The sequence below is a fragment of the Crinia signifera genome, chromosome 2 (assembly GCF_055691185.1).
Source record: "Crinia signifera chromosome 2, ASM5569118v1, whole genome shotgun sequence".
NCBI classification, from domain to species: domain Eukaryota; kingdom Metazoa; phylum Chordata; class Amphibia; order Anura; family Myobatrachidae; genus Crinia; species Crinia signifera.
In genome coordinates this window covers 88,304,933-88,324,747 of record NC_139218.1, presented here as the reverse complement: position 1 = coordinate 88,324,747, position 19,815 = coordinate 88,304,933, and the positions used below count along the sequence as shown (strand labels likewise).

The 19,815-nt window shown below is 41.7% G+C and overlaps 2 protein-coding genes across 4 annotated transcripts in view; one reads left to right on the top strand and one right to left on the bottom strand.

The window, feature by feature from the left end:
* The window catches only part of CSF2RA (colony stimulating factor 2 receptor subunit alpha), a 210,865-nt gene that overhangs the window by 177,761 nt on the left and 13,289 nt on the right, over nucleotides 1-19,815 (bottom strand). The window lies entirely within an intron of this gene.
* Nucleotides 1,620-19,815, top strand: part of LOC146059892 (interleukin-5 receptor subunit alpha-like) — a 58,061-nt gene continuing 39,865 nt past the window's right edge. The window contains exons 1-4 of one of the 2 annotated variants that reach the window (XM_083172528.1): nucleotides 1,620-1,793; nucleotides 13,513-13,620; nucleotides 16,998-17,149; nucleotides 18,092-18,239. In XM_083172528.1, the coding sequence (XP_083028654.1) occupies nucleotides 13,527-13,620; nucleotides 16,998-17,149; nucleotides 18,092-18,239 (394 nt within the window). In that variant the 5' untranslated portion in view covers nucleotides 1,620-1,793; nucleotides 13,513-13,526. The remainder of the gene's footprint in view (nucleotides 1,794-13,512; nucleotides 13,621-16,997; nucleotides 17,150-18,091; nucleotides 18,240-19,815) is intronic. The other variant, XM_083172529.1, reaches the window with a different exon arrangement.

Sequence of the window (19,815 nt, the reverse complement as noted above, 5' to 3'; positions counted from 1 at the left end):
GGTGATGTTAGGTACCCGCCTCTGGTGCACACATCACCGGGTGATTTCCATGGGAACGCCTATCATTTTCATGAGCGAGTCCACCGGCCTGCTGCCACACGCCCCCCTCCCACCCCGCCCCCCCAACACCAGCAATGTATTCGCTGTGGACGCATGCACCTGGTGCATGCACAGTGCCAGAAATGCGCATTTCAAAAACATTGTGCTCGCATGCAAATTTGCATGCGAGCGTATGGACCTGAATAAGGTCCTTTGAATGAGGAGGGGTTCTATCAGCTTCATGCAAATAATCACTGTGGCTCTCATGTTCTAAATGGGAAATGTCTGTATCCACCATGTCACTTCTCGCATAGGCCGAATTAGCTCCCCTGTCCGATATTAGGGGTTTGCGCATGTGCAAACCCTTGGGACGAATGCCTTAGGACGGGATGGCAGTGCGTGGACATACAGGACTAAACAGTGGACATGCCCATACAAACGCTGGGCGCACCCAGATGGCATAGATGGCCATGTGATGCGACGCGATATTAAAATTGTACAGTGAGCTCTTAAAACCCTCAAATCGGGTCCCATCGCATCCCATCGTATACCTTAATTAGTGGCATACGATGGGACCCGATGGGCGCCCAGATAATACACAAGTACCTTCTAAACTTCTGTGTGAGGCATGGCTTCTTGGCCGTGCAGGGTTTCGCCGCTCAGCAGGAGCCGGAGCGTGTGAAATAGCCCATATTCTCTACAATGTGGCTGCAATCATAAGGTGCAGCAGTATATAGGAATAGAGTACAGAGCTTTTTGGGTCCTAATATCCAACATGTATACACAGTAATTTATTATTATTTATTTAATTAATTTATTTATTACCAGTTTATTATATAGCGCATACATATTCCACAGCGCTTTACAGAGAATATTTGAACATTCACATCTGTCTCTGCCCCAGTGGATCTTACAATCTATATTCCCTAGCACATGTACACGCACACACAGACATTCTAGGGTTAATTTGTTGGGAGCCAATTAACCTACCAGTATATTTTTGGGATTTTGGGAGGAAACCAGAGTACCCAGAGGAAACCCACGCAAGCACAGGGAGAATATACAAACGCCACACAGTTAGTGCCATGGTGGGAATCAAACCCATGACCACAGTTCTCTGAGGCAGGAATGCTAACCAATACACCGTCCATGCTGCCCCACATCTCCACAAATGGAAATATTTCTAGCTTTCTAACAACATATTTTCACCATATTTGGAAATATACCTACATTTTACATATATCTGTTTCAAAATGAATTTATGCTCTAAAATTCTATATTTTGATTCACGCGGGGGTGTGGGGTGTGTGCCAGTATCCGGGAACGTTACCCACATTTCCAGGGGGCCTGCCATTCTGGGAGGGTAGGCAACCCTGTTTCAGGTGTCGACCTATACCATTTTTCCAAGGTTCAAAGTTACAATTCAGAAGCAGTGCAATAGTCTACTCACATGTACTGTACTGTATATAATCCTCACATTTGTTGTTCCTACATATGACACATTTCCTTATTTCTTACTTCCTTGTCTTGTGTCAGACATTCAGTTTGAATTGCACAAGACAATATTAAGGAACTAATGATTTGTGATTTTACTAAGTAGTCATGTAGATCTCACAAATACAATATTAATGAAGACATTTACCATAGAATACAAAACGAACAAGCCATTTCTGAAGGGTCATTTTAGAATTGTAAACTGGATATTGTATACTTAGGCTACTGGAATGCATTGGAGAGCACCTGTGACACTAAAGGTTAGTAGAGTAGATGGTATTGTACAGTATATCCTGTACATGTGGAATTTGTGTTGCATAGAAAGATGAACATATCATTTGCAAAATGACAGAAAATATATGAATCCTGACAAGGTGCTGTGCCTGAAACGTGATTGACAGGAATCTTAGAATTGTGAATTCTTAAATTATCTATGAGCTAGAATGTTTAATTGACAGTATAAAGAAATAAATCATAAGGTATTTCTGCTAAAATAATTATTTTAAATTCAGAACTGTAAACTTGAACTTGAAAAATGTAAACAGTTGTCAAATTGCTAAATGTTCCATTATAGACATTTAAAGCTATGGGATTTATTTATTAACCCCTTCAGTGGTGGGTTTTTCTGGGGCAGGACAAACCTTCCAGGGCAGGTTTGTCCTGTTCCAGCAAAACCCACCACAGATTATCAGAAGCCGTCGTTCCCCTCCCCTCACCTTTGCTCCGGCGTTAGTACGCCGGAGCTCCCGTGCTGCCGCTGCCCCAGCCACCTGTCATTCATCAAACAGGCGGCAGGCTCGGGGACGTTTTGCGGCGGCACGGGAGGACTCGGTGCCTGAACTCTCCCGAGTCCCCCCGAGCCAGGCGCCTGTCAATCACTACAACTAATGGCGGTGGGGGCAGGGGATCTCCGGCGTACAATCACCTGAGCTGAGAGGTGAGGGGGGTCGAGGGGACATCAGAGTGGCCACTGGGCGGGTGCCCGGAAAGGTGATGTGCCAGTGGAGCACACCTGGACACCACTGGCACACACCTTCATTTTAGTGGTATGCCCGGAAATTTTCCGGGACAACCCGCTGCGGCAGCGCAGCTGAGCCCGAGAAAATTTCCGGGCATACCACTCAAGTGGTTTATATGCTGGTTCTATTGAAGATGGGATGTTGGCCATAGCAACCAATCAGATTCTACTTATTTATTTAGCACCTTCTAGAAGACAATACATGGAATCTAATTGGTTGCTATGGGCAACATCCCATCTTTAATAGAACTCCCATCTTAATAAATTTTTCCCCTATTGGGTTTATTTATTCAAATGGGAGACCTATTTCAGATTGGATGTTGCTATGGACAACCAATCAGCATCTATTTATTTAGCACCTTCTAGAAGATCATAGATAGATCCTGATTGGTTGCCAATAGCATCATCCCATCTGAAATAGAACTCCCATCTTAGTAGATAAACTCCTATGAGTCTAGAAGTGGGCAATAAGCCTTCTGTTGCTGTTGACAAATGAGCTTAAAGAAACTTTCCTACAGTACACACATTATTAAAGGTGAAGGTTGTGCTCCATATTCCATTGATCTTATGAATTTAGAAGCTTTTCTAATTAGTATATTGTTTTTGTTGCAGCTATGGGCTGTCAAATATTACAGCCTTTATTGAGCACTTACGGTAAATGCCAGGGGGAGCTCAAAATGAATGAAAGAATGAATGAATAATTTAATTTAGATTGCATTTTACATTGTGCAATCATGTGACATGACTTTCTAAAGTGCAGCGTTTAGAAGAAACAAAACTTTAAATGTCATTGTTCATTTAAGTTTACTTATAAATGAATTAAATACATTTGGAGTGAATAGACACTGAACTTTTTACGTAAAGTAAAACTGGCCTTTGTGATGTCAACCTCGACAGCAGAAACGAGTATTTTGCTTTTCATTCTAAATAATATGTTTTGTGATCTGTATTTCATTTTGAATCTATAATAATAAAATAGTTTGATTTATAAGCAGAACTGTAGTAATATTGAGCTTGTAACTCTTGAAAATAGAGGAAATAAAAATATTTCTATGCTTCAGATTTTTTCATATAAACGTATTTCTCTATAATAGCACATTCTGCTGTTTTATAGTCTAGAACAGATGTTATGTGAATTGTATAAATGACCTGTAGTAAAATATGCCTTACTGTACCAGTACTCGAGCGATCCAGATTACAACCTGACTATTATAACTCTTTTCTGCTGACCCAACACCAATTACAGCCCAACTGTGTGTGGACCTTTTTCATGTGTCGACCCTTCTGACTGTCGACAAATAACAGTCAACCATTTGTCTAGTGGCTGAGAGGGGAAGCAGTGGTTTACCTGCACTGGCCTGGCAGGAAATTGGACTGAGCTAGAGATACATACATGAGAGGTCTTGTTACCTTACTAATTGAACTACCCTAGTAAACATTTATGAAAATTGGAGTCTGAAGTTGCAGCATCTCACAGTAGCATCAATACCACACACCAGGCCTACAGCTTAGACCACTTATGCTGAAAGCAGAGAAGTATTTGTGGATATCATCAACCTTCAGCTTGTGAAGAAGCTTTACCAGGTTCTCAACTGGTAGAGAACCTGCTGCTGAATAAAAGATTCTCAGCATCTCAGTCTGTACTAAACTTGACAGGATGAATCACCTGATCCTTTATCTTTGGCATTTATACAGCATACTGCTTCAGGTAGAACCGCGCTTCAATGACTCTTGAGTAGTGAAACCTCTATTAGAGGATCCCCTATTCTTACACAGGCCCTTAAAATTTGGCGAGACATTCAAGTCTTGTTTAAATATTATGATTATGACCCTGACACTCCTCTCTGGCACTCCCGTCGGTTACCAAAATTAAGGAAAATTTCTGGTGTCAAGATCTGGACTCCTTGGGGAATTGAGACATTAGGTCAATTATATAATTCTGGTATTTTGAAAACATTCCAACAACTACAGGCGGAATTTAATTTATCAAGTACACTTTTTTGTCATTATCTACAACTGAGAAATGCCCTACAAGCTCAATTTGAAGATTCTCCCCCTAATATTGCTACATCGCCTTTGAAAAAGTTTCTTTTAAATTTGAGAGAGAAAAGGAGTATTTCTGTGGCCTATTCCTTCCTAATATCTGAATATCATACAGATACCATGCAGGTTCAACGTCAAAGATGGGAGACAGATCTGGGTATCCTTAATGATATGGAATGGGATGCTGCTAGGGAATTTCCATCCCTTGCCACTTCTTCAATTAGGACTCAACAGATTCAATTATTTATATTATATAAAACATATTTGACTCCAAAGTGCTTGGTCAAATTTGGTGGTAGAGATTCAGCTGAATGTCCGAAATGTAGAGGGGCGGATTGTGGCTTTTGGCACCTTATATGGGTATGCCCTGTAGTTCAGAAATTTTGGAAACAAATTAAGACTGCTTTGATAGTCACAGGAATCCCGTCGGACTATCTTACCCCCAGGGTATGTTTGTTAGGTGCAGGGGATGCTGAATTACTTTATAGGGATGATACTATGTATGTCATTAACCTGACTGCCCTAGCAAAAGTTTGTATAGCTCGCGCTTGGATGGCACAGTCAGGTCCATTATTTAAAGAATGGAAGATGTTGGTCAATTCTACTTTACAGCATGAAAAATATATATATATATGTTAAGGGACAAATTGTCTAAATATGATAATGTATGGCATCGATGGATTAACTCAATTTATGCCGATACATTCTGAATGGCTCTAATGTCCAACTGTCTATTTAAATTTGCAGCCACTGATGCCAAATAGTCGTTACAAAACTATATGACTTCACTAGGAAAATATTATTTCTTGATGATATTTCTCATTTTAAGGAACAGGGTTGGATGGGACAGTATATATTATATTTATTTATGTATTTAATACATTATTATTATTATTATTATTATTATTATTTTTTTTTTTTTGTGTTGGGTGTATTTATAAATATATATATTTTTTTTTTTTACAGTAATATTGTTCATTGTTATGATAACATTGAATTATCCATAAGATAACTATTCTTGATGTTTTTGTTTATTATTCCTTTTTGAAATGTAAATGCCTTTCTTTAAAATAATAAAATTACTCTATTGAAAAAAAAAAAAAAACTTGACTCTTACATGACCCTCCTGCTGTCCCAAATGCGATTCCTTAGTGTCATGCTGCAATCTTAAGCTGGAAACACAGTGGGCAGATGTACTAATCTTTGTTGAGTGATATATCAGAGAGAGATAACCTACAAACCAATCAGCTCTTAACTGCCATTAGTCTTATGAACATGGCGGGTACAATCTTTGGTACTTATGTAGTATCTGGGCTGCCGATTTCTAAATCGGGTCGGATCGGGAGATCGCATCGCATCGCATGCGACCATGCGATTCGATGCGATGCGATGCGATGCGATGACCCGATTTTTCCATAGGAATCAATGTTAAAATGGACTGAGTCCATTTTAACATGGAATTCAATGGGAAAAATGGGTCCTTTTCATACCCCTACTATCCAAGTGGGCATGGAGTTGGATATAAACCTGTGGCGAGCGTAGCGAGCCACCGAGCCCGAAGCGTGGCGAGCGAAGCGAGCCCCGCGAGGGGACGAATACCGTCCCCTCGCGGGGCTCGCTTCGCTCGCCACGCTTCGGGCTCGGTGGCTCGCTACGCTCGCCACAGGTTTATATCCAACTCCATGCCCACTTGGATAGTAGGGGTATGAAAAGGACCCATTTTTCCATAGGAATCATTTTAACATTGATTCCTATGGAAAAATTGGGTCATCGCATCCGATATCGGATGCGATATCGGATGCGATGCGATGCGATGCGATATCGCATCGCATCGCATCTGATTGTATGCCTTAACTTAAGGCATACAATCAAAAAATCGGCAGCCCAGATACTACATAAGTACCCAATCTTTTTTGCAGATCTGCGCATAGACAGCAAACTGGCACAATCACAGAGCCTACTGAACTTTTTGCAGATCTACGCATAGGCAGTAAACTGGTACAATAACAGAGCCTACGGAACTGTGGAGAGGAGGGGGCCCCCAGAGTCTGCACATGGGCCCCCTCCTCTGTTAAAATTCCCCAGGCCATCCCAGCTTTTATTTATAAAAATTCAAAAACTGTGGATCTGTGGTTGCTCCTCCTTCCACAGTGTCTGCCCTCCCAGCTCCTGTAACAAACTCTCCTTTCCCACTTCACTCACAAACCTCCTATCTTCTTTCCAAGTCAGTCCTACAGCAGATCTGCATGAACACTTTTTTACTACTAATAAACACATATAAATAGTTGTTGAAATGGAATCTGTTAACCAATGAATACACTGCTGTTTGGTCTTAGGGAAAATGGCATGAGCATGGGTTACATACTATGGGCCTTATTCTGACTGAGTCGGATGGCTGCATGTTCGGTCGGACGGCCAATGTATTGTGTTTGCGCATGTGCACAGGCATTTCTGCGCATGTGCGAACACCACACACGTCCAACTACGGCGTGAATTCCGTACAGAAAGTGACCGGTCGGAACAATCCGAGCAGGGGGTGGAGAGGGGCGTGAAGGGCTGTTTGGGCTCATTACCAAATGCGTACACCCCACGTTTCATGGGCGTTCCCATGAAAATGCTGGGCTTACGTATGGTAATCCAGCCATGATGCACATGTGGGGGGTGGACAGCTGACATAGCCGGATGCCAGCTGCCCGCCCATATCCCTGCTTTCGCACAGAGAAATGTCCGAGTGGTCTGGAGCACTCAGAGCTGTCTGACCGCTCGGTCGATCATTCGATGGTCGGCGACCATCGGAGTATGGGGGGGTTCCCACAGATGGGGGAGCTGTTCACATGAAACATCCACTCGCGGTCCATTTGCTCGGCTTCTTACCGCATTCGGATAGTGTGAGCGATCTGTATGGTAGGCAGGGCTAAGAACACTCGTTGTCCATCGGAAAATATGCATCCGTCCGACTAGAATAAAGCCGTATGGGTGAAATGTAATTGGATGAGAGATTCAGAAAATGAGAGATTTGGTGAGAAATCTCCAATATTTTTAAAGCGGCAATCATTTATATTGCAAAACCAGTTTGATTTTGCAGTACAAAATATTGGAGATTTTAAAATATTAAAAATATAGGAGATTTCTTACCTAATCTCTCATTTTCTGAATCTCTCATCCTATTACATTTCACCCAATGACCCTTATTCAGATCTGAGTACAAATTTGGTTGGAAAATGGGCAAAACCGTGTGCACTGCAGGTGGGGCAGATGTAACATGTATAGAGAGAGTTAGATTTGTGTGAGTTATTTTGTTTCTGTGCAGGGTAAATACTGGCCGCATTATTTTTACACTGCAATTTAGATTTCAGTTTCAACACACCCCACCCAAATTTAACTCTCTCTGCACATGTTACATCTGCCTCACCTGCAGTGCACATGGTTTTGCCCATTTTCCAAACAAATTTGTACTGCGATCAGATCTGAATAAGGGCCAATGTGTCTAGTGCGATTACATTTGATGTGGTGTCTGGCATTATCTTAATGTCAGTGGGTAACCTCCCTTAAGGTGAATGTACCAATTAAGGTCTGAAAGCAGGTTTGAGGAAAAGGTTATTAGATATAATAAGTGTTAAAGTCGAGTTGCACACAAGCCATTTTAAGATATTATGGCCCCCATTTTGGTTCGCAGAGTTGCGCAAATAAAGTATAATACCCGAGTCTGTGTAACAAAGTGGATCATAAGCGCAGCCATACTAATACACATAAATTCATAATACCAAACTTACACCAAATAAAATATAGTTTATTAAAGGTTTAGTGCACCACACATAGGTTAATCCGCAATACACAATTATGTCTGTATAATGTTTAGTATCGTTATGTTCCGTTTCTCATGTGCAGCACTCCGGTCGTAGCGAAAACTTTGCAAACCATAAGTTCCGAGAGTTACGGACAAAATCCATATTCTATGTACTATTTCTGCTAAACTGTGTGAGACAAAGGAAATCAAGTTATAACCGGTTCTTGTTGCTTTTTACGACCCCGACGACGATGCCAACACACAAAGGACACTGGAGTACACTCCCCCTGCACCAATCCTATTCAAGTGTAATTCTTTGCCCCAATCACTGAGGACTGGACATTCTAACCCTTGACCAATTACAACGGCCTTTGACCCCCCCTTCTTGGACCATATAAAATAGCTATCCCTGAGCTGGCTCTGTCACTTTGGCACTGCATCTATCCCTTCACCATTGACCGGGCTATAGTTCAAGTTGAATATAGCGAGCTCCGACCGGACTGCGCTGCGCTATTCCATGACGGTAACATTTGTATTCCTGTTTATGTAATGTGGCTGATTATATTCTGTATCTGTTTCTGTTCCCCTGTTAGTTTAAAGTATACTTAGTATTGTTAATTTAACTGTATCACGTGTTATACTGTGTTCTCTCTTTCTGTAACCCCCTGCTGTCCACTAGGGACTAAAATACACTATTTGGAGAATCTATCTCCTCACTTTGGGCCTTATTTTGGTTCATTCTTTCTGACAAAATCCTTCTTAGATGGACAAAACCATGTGCACTGCAGGGGGGTGCAGATGTAACATGTGCAGAGAGAATTAGATTTGGGTGAGTAATTTTGTTTCTGTGCAGGGAAAATACTGACTGCTTTATTTTTACACTGCAATATAGATCTCACTTTGAAGTAAAACCCCACCCAAATCTAATTCTCTCTGCACATGTTACATCTGCCCCACCTGCAGTGCACATGGTTTTGCCCATCTAAGAAGGATTTTGTCAGAAAGAATGAACCAAAATAAGGCCTTTTGAGTTATATCCTGGTCTCGTCTATTATTCGAATCTAGCGATAAGGTTTATTACGGACATTGTCCTTAAAAGGTATTCGCAGTTAAGGGATTAAGTACTGCAAAGGGATATTCTATTACTGGCACTGATCCAGCGGAAATAGTACTTAAACTGCGCATTTCACTTATTGTCCTTCTGGTTATATTAACCCCTTCCCGCCGCAGCCTGTTTTTGCCTTCCTGACAGAGCCCTTTTTTTCAAATCTGACAGGTATCACTTAAGTGGGGATAACTTTTTTTGCTTTTACTTATCCCAGTGATTTTGAGATTGTTTTCTCGTGACACATTGTACTTCAAGTTAGTGGTAAATTTGGGTCGATACAGTCTGTGTTTTTTTGTGAAAAATACCAAAATGTCGTAAAAAAATGGAAAATTTAGCAATTTTCAAAATGTTAAATTTTCTGCTTGTGAGACAAATAATCATACCACTCAAAATAGTTAATAACTAACATAGACCATATGTCTACTTTATGTTTCCATCATTATTACAACCTCATTTTAATTTTTTTGGACACTAGGAGGCTTAAAATATGAATAGCAAATTCTCAAATTTTCAAGAAAATTTCAAACACTGATTTTTTTAGGGACCAGTTCAGTTCTGATGTGACTTTGAGGGACTTGTATGTGAGACACCCCCATAAATGATGCCATTTCAAAAACTGCACCCCTCACAGTATTCAAAACAGCATTTTGGAAGTTTGTTAACCCTTTAGGTGTTTCCCAGGAATTAAAACAAAGTGTAGGTGAAATTTCAAAATTTCTTTTTTTTTGCAGAGTTTCAATTTTAATACATTTTTCTAACGAACACAGTAGATTTTACTAGAGAAATGTGACTAAAAATTGATTCCCCCAATTCTTTTGTTTTCATAAATATCCTATATGTGGCCCTAGTGTGCACGTTGACCAAACCACAGGCTTCATAATAGAAGGAGCACCTACTTGATTTTGGAGCCTCCTTTTTATGAGATTATTTTTTAGGCACCATGTAGGTTTCTAGGCACCATAAGATGCTAAAAGTTAGGAACCCCCCCACAAGTGACCCCATTTTGCAAACTACACCCCTCAGGGAATTCATCTAGGGGTATAGTGTACATTTCAAACCCCCAGGGGTTTCACCAATTGTGGTACAACTGGGCAGTGAAAATGAAAAATTACATTTTTTACACAAAAATGCAGTTCTGGCTCAAAATTTTTCATTTTCACAAGGAATGAAGGAGACAAAGCACCCCAAAATCTGTGCCCCAATTTCTCCCGAGTACGGCAATGCCTCACATGTGACCAAAAAATACCATTTGGGTGCATGGCAGGACTCAGAAGGGAAGGAGTGATATTTGGATTTTGCAGCACAGATTCTGGTGGAATGTTGGTGGGTGCTATGTCGCATTAGCAAGACCCCCGAAGCACCAATACAGTGAAACCCCCCCACAAGTGACCCCATTTTGCAAACTACACCCCTCAGGGAATTCAACTAGGGGTATAGTGTACATTTCAAACCCCCAGGGGTTTCACCAATTTTGATACAACTGGGCTGTGCAAATGAAAAATGAAATTTTTTACACAAAAATGCAGTTCTGGCTCAAAATTTTTCATTTTCAAAAGCAATGAAGGAGACAAAGCACCCCAAAATCTGTGCCCCAATTTCTCCCGAGTACGGCAATGCCTCATATGTGACCAAAAAATGGCAGGACTCAGAAGGGAAGGAGTGATATTTGGATTTTGCAGCACAGATTCTGGTGGAATGTTGGTGGGTGCTATGTCGCATTAGCAAGACCCCCGAAGCACCAATACAGTGGAACCCCCCACAAGTGACCCCATTTTGCAAACTACACCCCTCAGGGAATTCATCTAGGTGTATAGTGTACATTTCAAACCCCCAGGGGTTTCACCAATTTTGATACAACTGGGCTGTGCAAATGAAAAATTAAATTTTTTACACAAAAATGCAGTTCTGGCTCAAAATTTTTCATTTTCACAAGGAATGAAGGAGACAAAGCACCCCAAAATCTGTGCCCCAATTTCTCCCGAGTACGGCAATGCCTCATATGTGACCAAAAAATACCATTTGGGTGCATGGCAGGACTCAGAAGGGAAGGAGTGATATTTGGATTTTGCAGCACAGATTCTGGTGGAATGTTGGTGGGTGCTATGTCGCATTAACAAGACCCCCGAAGCACCAATACAGTGGAACCCCCCCACAAGTGACCCCATTTTGCAAACTACACCCCTCAGGGAATTCAAATAGTGTACATTTCAAACCCCCAGGGGTTTCACCAATTTTGATACAACTGGGCTGTGCAAATGAAAAATTAAATTAAAAAACCCCTGCACCCCCAAAAAGTTGCTGATCAGCACAGATATACTGATCAGCACAAAAGGGGGGGCAGCAGACACAAAATATAGCACTCTCTGTCACTATCTCTCACTATCTCTCACTATCTCTCACTATCTCTCACTATCTCTCACTATCTCTCACTGCAGCAGCAGCACACAGGAAGTCACAAGATACAGGAAGCATCCAGCTGCTGGCAGCACGCTACCAGCGGTGATCAGGTAAGTATCTGGCAAGGATCAGGTCAGTATCACGACAGATTGGCACGGTGACCGCTCTGCACGCAATTGCAGACCGGAATGGCATCTGCAGCGCAGTCACCGTTAGTTTAAATCACGCGCCATGGCTGTGATTGGTCCGTCGGACCAATCACAGCCTTGGGGGCAGGTGGGGTGAGGTGTGGTCATCACCGGTGACCCCCTCACGCCCCCTCACACCCGGAGGTGATTGATCCATGTGTTACCGAGCGTCTGATTCGCGTCTTATTCGCGTCTGATTCGCCGGTAACACAGGAAAACGCTGCGATTGGCTGTTCACATTGATCAGCCAATCGCAGCGATCGCCGACGGGGGGGAGGCATCGCCGCCCCCCCTGGGCATGCTGGGACATGTCTGCTGTCAGGGACAGCAGACATCGTCCCTCTGTCACCGCGTCCCTAGACGCGGTGACAGTTTAAAGTCATGACGTATATATACGTCATGTGTCGGGAAGTACATCCCGGCCATGACGTATATATACGTCAAATGTCGGGAAGGGGTTAATATCAGCATTAACATAAGGTGCCTAATGAATTATTCTGCTTAGCCTATACCTTTACTTAACTCTTATGCCTTAAAATAAATCACACATCACACCTTATTATAAAAATAACGACACGGACAACCACTGCATAAGTTTAAACAGGTCATGAATATTTATTGTAGTGGTATGACCCCTAATTTTCTAAGGGATGGCAAAGAAAGCACTTGAGACCAGCACCAGTCCAGGGTAGTGTCCGAAGCGCCCGAATTGACAACACCCCCTATTGTGGGGTACAGCCCGCGCTGTGACGGACATACCACCCCTTCTATGGCCTGGCGAGGACACTTCCATGAAGTGTCCAACGTCCCACCTCCTGAGTCGGGACTCGCCTGCCATCCTGGCAAAGTGGGGCAATACCGCACAGACACCACCTGACACCCCACCTGACTGCTGGTCGAGAGCACCTTCTCGCCGATTTATAATTAAAGCTATAGAAGCCAATTTGGTGAATGGCCCAGAGGCCAGGTAGCACAGATGGAAATAGATAGGGAGGGTGGGGATCCAGGCTCAAAGAGGAAGTACTTCCTACCAGCATCACCTAATATACCCCTCTCTAAGCTGACGCCCCTATGCTACCTGATTGGCAGATCTACCTGCCACACAACCTGAGATTTCCCCTGGGCACTTTGTACTATCTTCAATAGCTTTAGTTACAACCATCAAATTCACAGGCTCTTAAATTCACTGCAGCCTATGCAGCCCTCGTTCTATCTAATGCTACAATAGAAGTCTTGTAAACAGCTCATTTACAAATTCTTACTTTTAAAAACACAAATAAAGTGTTTTATATCACACATATATTATGATTTATAGTAATAATGCAAAAAAAAATTCATGCTGTGTTGTTACGCGTTGTGTAAATTTAAATAATAGCAAGCATGGTAAAATACTATACATTGACAGTATTTATTTATTTATTTACATTTATTTTTTAAGGGATAAGTTGAACAATGGATTATAAAGGTAAAGAATGGATATCAATATTATTCCTGGCATTCATGGATGTTAGTTACCATTCTCATGGAGCTGATCACAGCTTAAACTGTAAGTATACAATTCAGATTTTTCTTTTTCTCTTTAATAAGGAAATGTAACCGACACTGTACAGAGAATGCACTGACTAAGGTGGTCAGTGATTTAATCAGTTATCTCCAAAGTCCCTTACTCACTTTTAATTTTCTGGGACTTCTCAACTGCATTAGAAACTGTTATCCATTCTCATCTCATACAAGCAGGACATTCCCGTGGTCTTAAAGACACTGTACAACACTGTTTCTCATGATCTTTTTTAAACAGGTCATCTAATGTTTACTTCTTTGGAACCGCCCTTTATTCCCCTCTTTTATAAGCTCAGTTAAAGGCTTGTTTTGATTCTATTTTCTATACCAATTCTTTTCTATACCAATTATTTTGGTATACTGAACAGCTCCTTTAATTTCATTAATGTTTCTGTGGATACATACCACCCACATCTGTTTATGCTATCATGCACAATTAGTATTAATCTGCTTTACTTTCTGTCATTTCACGTTGGTTGCTTTGTCTTCTTGTCAGCTCAAAATGTATTTTTCAAAATTGAAACCGCTGATTTTGTGTTTTCATCTACACTCTACCCCTGCTCCCATTCCTGATTACTGGAATACCCACCTTCAGGCATGAAATTCCCTCACCTCTAAACCTTCATAGAAATGTGGAAATGAAAATTTTTCTCTCCACAACATTGTGGCTCTTAACAATGATGTGTTCCACCATGAAATTTGATCTGTGTATACACTGTATTTTGTTCTCAACTCAACAGTCTTCCTAAGAGCTCTGCATATTGCACTATTTTATTTTGTACCCGCCCTCTGTGTTGGTGCAACTGAGTTTGAGGAAACACAATCCTGTGTTTAAGAGTTCCCATTTATAACTGGTAAAGCAGGGGGATATTTATGATATAGGGTTGCCTATCCTCCTGGAATAGCCGGAAGGCTCCTGAAAATTGGGTCCCCCTTCTAGGCCCCCAGAAAGGTGGGCAACCCTCCCGGATACCAGCGGTCTCCCCGCATCTGCCCCGCGGCAGTATTAATTTCCTGCAATTTGCAGCTTTTCGGGGAGGGCGGGGCAAATATGCAAATTGTTTAATTTAGCCCCACCCCTTCTCAAAGACCCGCCAATTGTGGGATTTGCAGCACTGGGAGCAGGGCTTAATGACCTCTACATCAGGCCCTGCCCCCTAAAGTGCAGCTGACTGTCTCTTTTCTGGGCTTCTCCCGGAGAGGACACTTTAAAAGTAGGCAACCCTGTGATATCATGGTCTAGTGAAAGCAAAGTTATTTTAGTTCAAATTTATAAAATTGGTTTTAACACTGCCACAATCTCCAGCTCAGTTATTTTTAATGTCAAGAATACAAAACATTACATTCACCAAGCTGCATATGATGATACAGAGATGTATATAATGTATAAATGGGGTGCCTACAACTTATTTCTGGCAAAGTAAATATTACTGATCTTTTTTTCTTCCTGTTTAGCCAGTGCCGACTATAATAATAGGGTGGCAGATGTATAGTTTTTTTTTTATCTGTTAATTAAAATATTTAATGTACAATTCGTTGGTAACAATTGTACATGCTTTATGCATGATCTGATCTTTTATATGAGCCTGATTACCATATCATTGATAAATGCTATGTTGTTTATCATTGTTTCCAACTAAAACTCATTAAATAATAAAAAAAAAAAAAATTATCAAGCTGCATTGTACATAGGAACAGCCACTGTATATCTTACCACAGAAAAAGAGGTGGCTGTGTGATTATTCATAATGATGTTGTTTCCGTTATTTAACTTTTCCAGAGAGTGTAAAAAAAAAAAAAAGACATGCTCCCTCTCCTCCTGTAGCAATGCTACCCAGGTCTGTTTCTTTAGTGATATGTAGATCCAACAGAGATGAGAGACCACTCCTGATATCCATATGTAAAGAAGGGAATCTTACCTTTCATTCAGATTGCATCAGTACCGCTTCAGGAATAATAATTCCCACCACAGCCTCCATCCTCATCCCCCCCCCCCCCCACCCGTGCGAGCACCACTCAGACAGTGCAGTCAGTGAGGGCGCTCGCACAGAAGCATGCGCAGGACACAAACATCGGTCCCCCATGCGAACGCGAAGGGTGCCAAATAAATTAGAATCATGGTCTTTGTGCTTAGGTCTTTTTTTAGAGGCATAGGCACCGATTCTGTAGGTGCTCAAAGGCTCGAGCACCCATGGAAATTGATGAGCACCCACAGGCCCGAGTCCCACTACATGGCCGCCGTATTAACTTGCTAATTTGCGGCTGCAGCACCCACAGTATGCCGGGACTGCAGGAGTAGTGTATTCCGTCGACGGAGTAATACGCAGATGTGTGTTGGACCAGCCTGTGCATGCTCTGTGTGTGCTGTGTGCATTTATGTAACTGCACTGTGGGGACATTTATGTACCTGCACAATGGAGGCATTTATGTATTTGGCACTGTGGGGGCATTTATGTACCTGCACTGTGGAGGCATTTATGTATTTGGCACTGTGGGAGCATTTATGTACCTGCACTGTGGAGGCATTTATGTATTTGGCACTGTGGGGGATTTATGTATTTGGCACTGTGGGGGATTTATGTACTTGGCAATGTGGGGGCATTTATGTATTTGGCACTGTGGGGGCATTTATGTATTTGGCACTGTGGGGGCATTTATGTACCTGGCACTGTGGGGGCATTTATGTATTTGGCACTCTGCTGCTGTCATTTCAATATTGGAGACAACTGTGCTGACTAATATAAATTGGTATTATTTTGTGGTCATGCCCCTTCCCCATGAAGCCACTCCCTTATATTTTTGGCTTGAGCACCCACCAGATAAAACATAAATCGGCACCTACAGTATGCCTAGAGGACCAGTCTTATGCGGAGTAGCACTGGGATGCACAAGTTTGTAAGGTTGAAAAACTGCCACCCTCACAAAGAGCTTTAGTTTTCACTCTACAAACTGCTCTATGGTTAGTCCTACTTCCTGGTGGCAAAAGCTACAATCAATGTGCTCTGGTTTAAAAACAATAAATGAAAATCCAGCAAATTGTAATCCAGTGTTTACCTTTTTTTTTTTAAAGAAAAAAACAACTGTTGATCCCGATAAGAAAGTTAATAAAATGAAATAAAATTCATATCCACTAATTGTGAATTGCAGGCTCTCCTTCATTTTGAACGTTGATATATTTCAGCACAAAACTATTAAAATGAAAAAATTGTAATAAAATGTATAAAAATGTATTATTATTATTATTAGTAGTAGTAGTAGTAGTAGTAGTTGTAGTAGAGTAGTAGTAACAGTAGTAGTAGTAGTAGAAGAAGAAGCAATTCTAATATTACTATTATTAACAAAGCATTTGTGATTTATTTACAGTTTGTCTTAAACAGCCTGAAGTTACGGTATCTGTTTTTGCCTTGAATTCTGTCAATGTTACATGGGGTCCAGAGGTGACTGCTGAAATCATGAATTTTGATATTTGTTATAATTTTTCTTATCACTTTCTGGATAAAGCAACATGGATAACGGTAACCAAAGTTTTACATTTCTTATTCATTAAATTATTATTTTGTTTATTATGATGCATTTAGAGATTGATGCTGTGGAATCGGTGTATTGAGAGAGTTCAGTAATAATAAGGATATCTTTTGCAGGTGCAATACTGTACAGTACATAACATTTTCTGTACTATGATAATACCAGTTTCCTCATATCAGCACAGTATTACATAAATACTGTTAATTATTCCATGAAAACATTAGGGCATACATTCTTATAGCACTGGATGTGATGTGCTGGATGCTATGGATTTTTTTACTTTGGAAAGCAGATCACACAAGGGTACTGGAGAAACACATATTATATGGGGAACTGTATGATTCTAATATCTCATTAGAGAACAGCATTCCATCACAATATGGTGAATATTTGAAATATGTGTTATATACTCTGTCTATGAGGATCCTTGTTGTACTTAATGCAGGTGGCTGCTGTGGATCTTCTACGACCTCACCTCCATACTTTCCCTAGAGGCATACTTCCCTAATTTGCTGCCCCCTCCTCCTTGCTCTCTGTTGTTTGTTGAAAAGGGAAGCCTCCAGGGAAAGTAGCGGACTTGCCCAACCTTCCTGGGGGGCTGGGAGGACCACCAAATTGTTGGGAGCCTCTCTGTCATTCCAGAATGTTAGGCAAGTATGCCTTAAGGGGTAGAATAGTGGGTATGGGTGGCAATATGGGGGGCAGTAGGTTGAAGTTTTGCCTAGGGTGCTGAGAAGCCTTACATATTCCCTGACGTTACCCTCTGTTAGTGATTGGCCAACACCCTAATGCAGTTTTGTCAGAAAGGAAGTGGAAATAATGTTCCCTTTGTATCCCTGTAAAAATGTTTAGTACTTATTGCTGAGATCATGAGATGTACTTATAGTGTGGTTGATGATGGAAATTTCCCATATTTTGTGTGTCATTCTTAGGAAATACTAGATGAAAATTATAGGGTTATTAATCTTCGCCTGCATCCTGGGTTCGAAGCATCAGTATCAAATGCACTTTGTGAGGATAACCTGATAATCTTAGAAAGCAAACGGACAGAAGTTGTTTACTTAGCTCCATATGGTGAGTGTAAGTAATAATTCAAATGTTAAATGGAAGTAGTAATAGTTAAATTGTATGTGCACAGTACAGTATTTAATATGATGCAATGATAGGCACCATGCCGCCCAATCATTATAATTAGAATGATTTAAAAAATAGACACAGTTTTTTGCCGTCTGTTATTACCTCTTCCTCCTGCTCCAGTTGCCGGTGGCTGTGTTTTCTACAAACTGCCGCCTCCCACACTCACAGACATACAGTGGCTGCACTCCCTGCCCAACACACGCCGCTTTGGCACCTACTTTGGCACCTACTTTGGCACCGGCTGTGATGCTCCCCGGTGGCTGTGTTTTATCCCCCCTCCCTGGTGCGGCACCCCGTGCCTGTCTCCCCACAAGCTCAGGCACCCAGGGACCCCTTATGCACTCTTCTCATCGGTCAATGATATCCTAGGCATCCGGCAGTTTTGGCCAACCTGTGTGATGATGAAAAACGGTAAGTGTCTGTGTCAGCATTTGTCCATGTGTCTGTATGTCACTGCCTGTCAGTGTGTCAACATCTTTCTGTGTGTCATCGTCTGTCCTTGTGGTTTTATGTGTCAGCGTCTGTGGGTCAGCATCTATCTTTCTGTCTGTGTGTCCTCATTTGTGTCAGCATCCATATGTCAGCGTCCATCTGTCTGCGCCAGCATTTTTGTGTTATCTTCCATGTCTATGAGTTATTCTGTGTGTCACAAACCGTGTTTCGCTGCGTGTCAGCGTATGCCAGTGTGTCAGTAACTGTCTGTACGTGTGTTAATGTATGGGGGGGGGCGCCAGAAACTTTTCTGGCAGGGGGGCGCAAAATTTCTAGTTACTCTATGATCCACATATGGTCATGGTCATGTTTCCCAGAAACCAACAGCTTTTACTAGAATACAGGTGTAGTTGTAACTACAACTGAGAGAAAAAAAATGTAAATAATAATCTAGGTAGATTAGAGAAATGGTCAAGAGCATGGCTACTACAGTTTAATGCCAAAAAAATGCTAAATCATGCAGTTGGGTCTAAAAAAGCCAAAGACTTAATATAGCATAAATGTCCCTATATTGGAAACTACTGAGGAAGAGAGGGATCTAGGTGTCACTATTTCAGGGGACTTAAAGGCAGGTAGGGCAGGCAATGTAACAAAGCAATGAAGAAGGCAAGTCAGATGCTTGGTTGCATAGGGAGAGGTATCAGCACTAGAAAGAAAGAAGTAATAAAGCCACTGTATAGGTCATTGGTACGACCTCATCTAGAATACTGTGTTTAGTTCTGAAGGCCATATCTCCAGAAGGATATAAATACATTACAGAATGTAGTGTTCCCGCTAGGCTTCTTTTGCAGGGCGCTGCGCCCTGCCCGTTTTTTAGAACTCTGAATGCGCCCTGCCCCTTTTTTATGTAGGACTATGCGCCCTTTTGCTGTCCGCGGCCACGCTGACATGCCGCTGAGAACTCTCTCATTCGCGGCTGTCAGTGTCAGGCGGGCTATTCCAGCTTTCTCTGCTCCGCCCCCGGCCTGCGTGGTCATGCCGCTGAGAACTTTCTCATTGGCGGCTGTCAGTGTCAGCTATTCCAGCT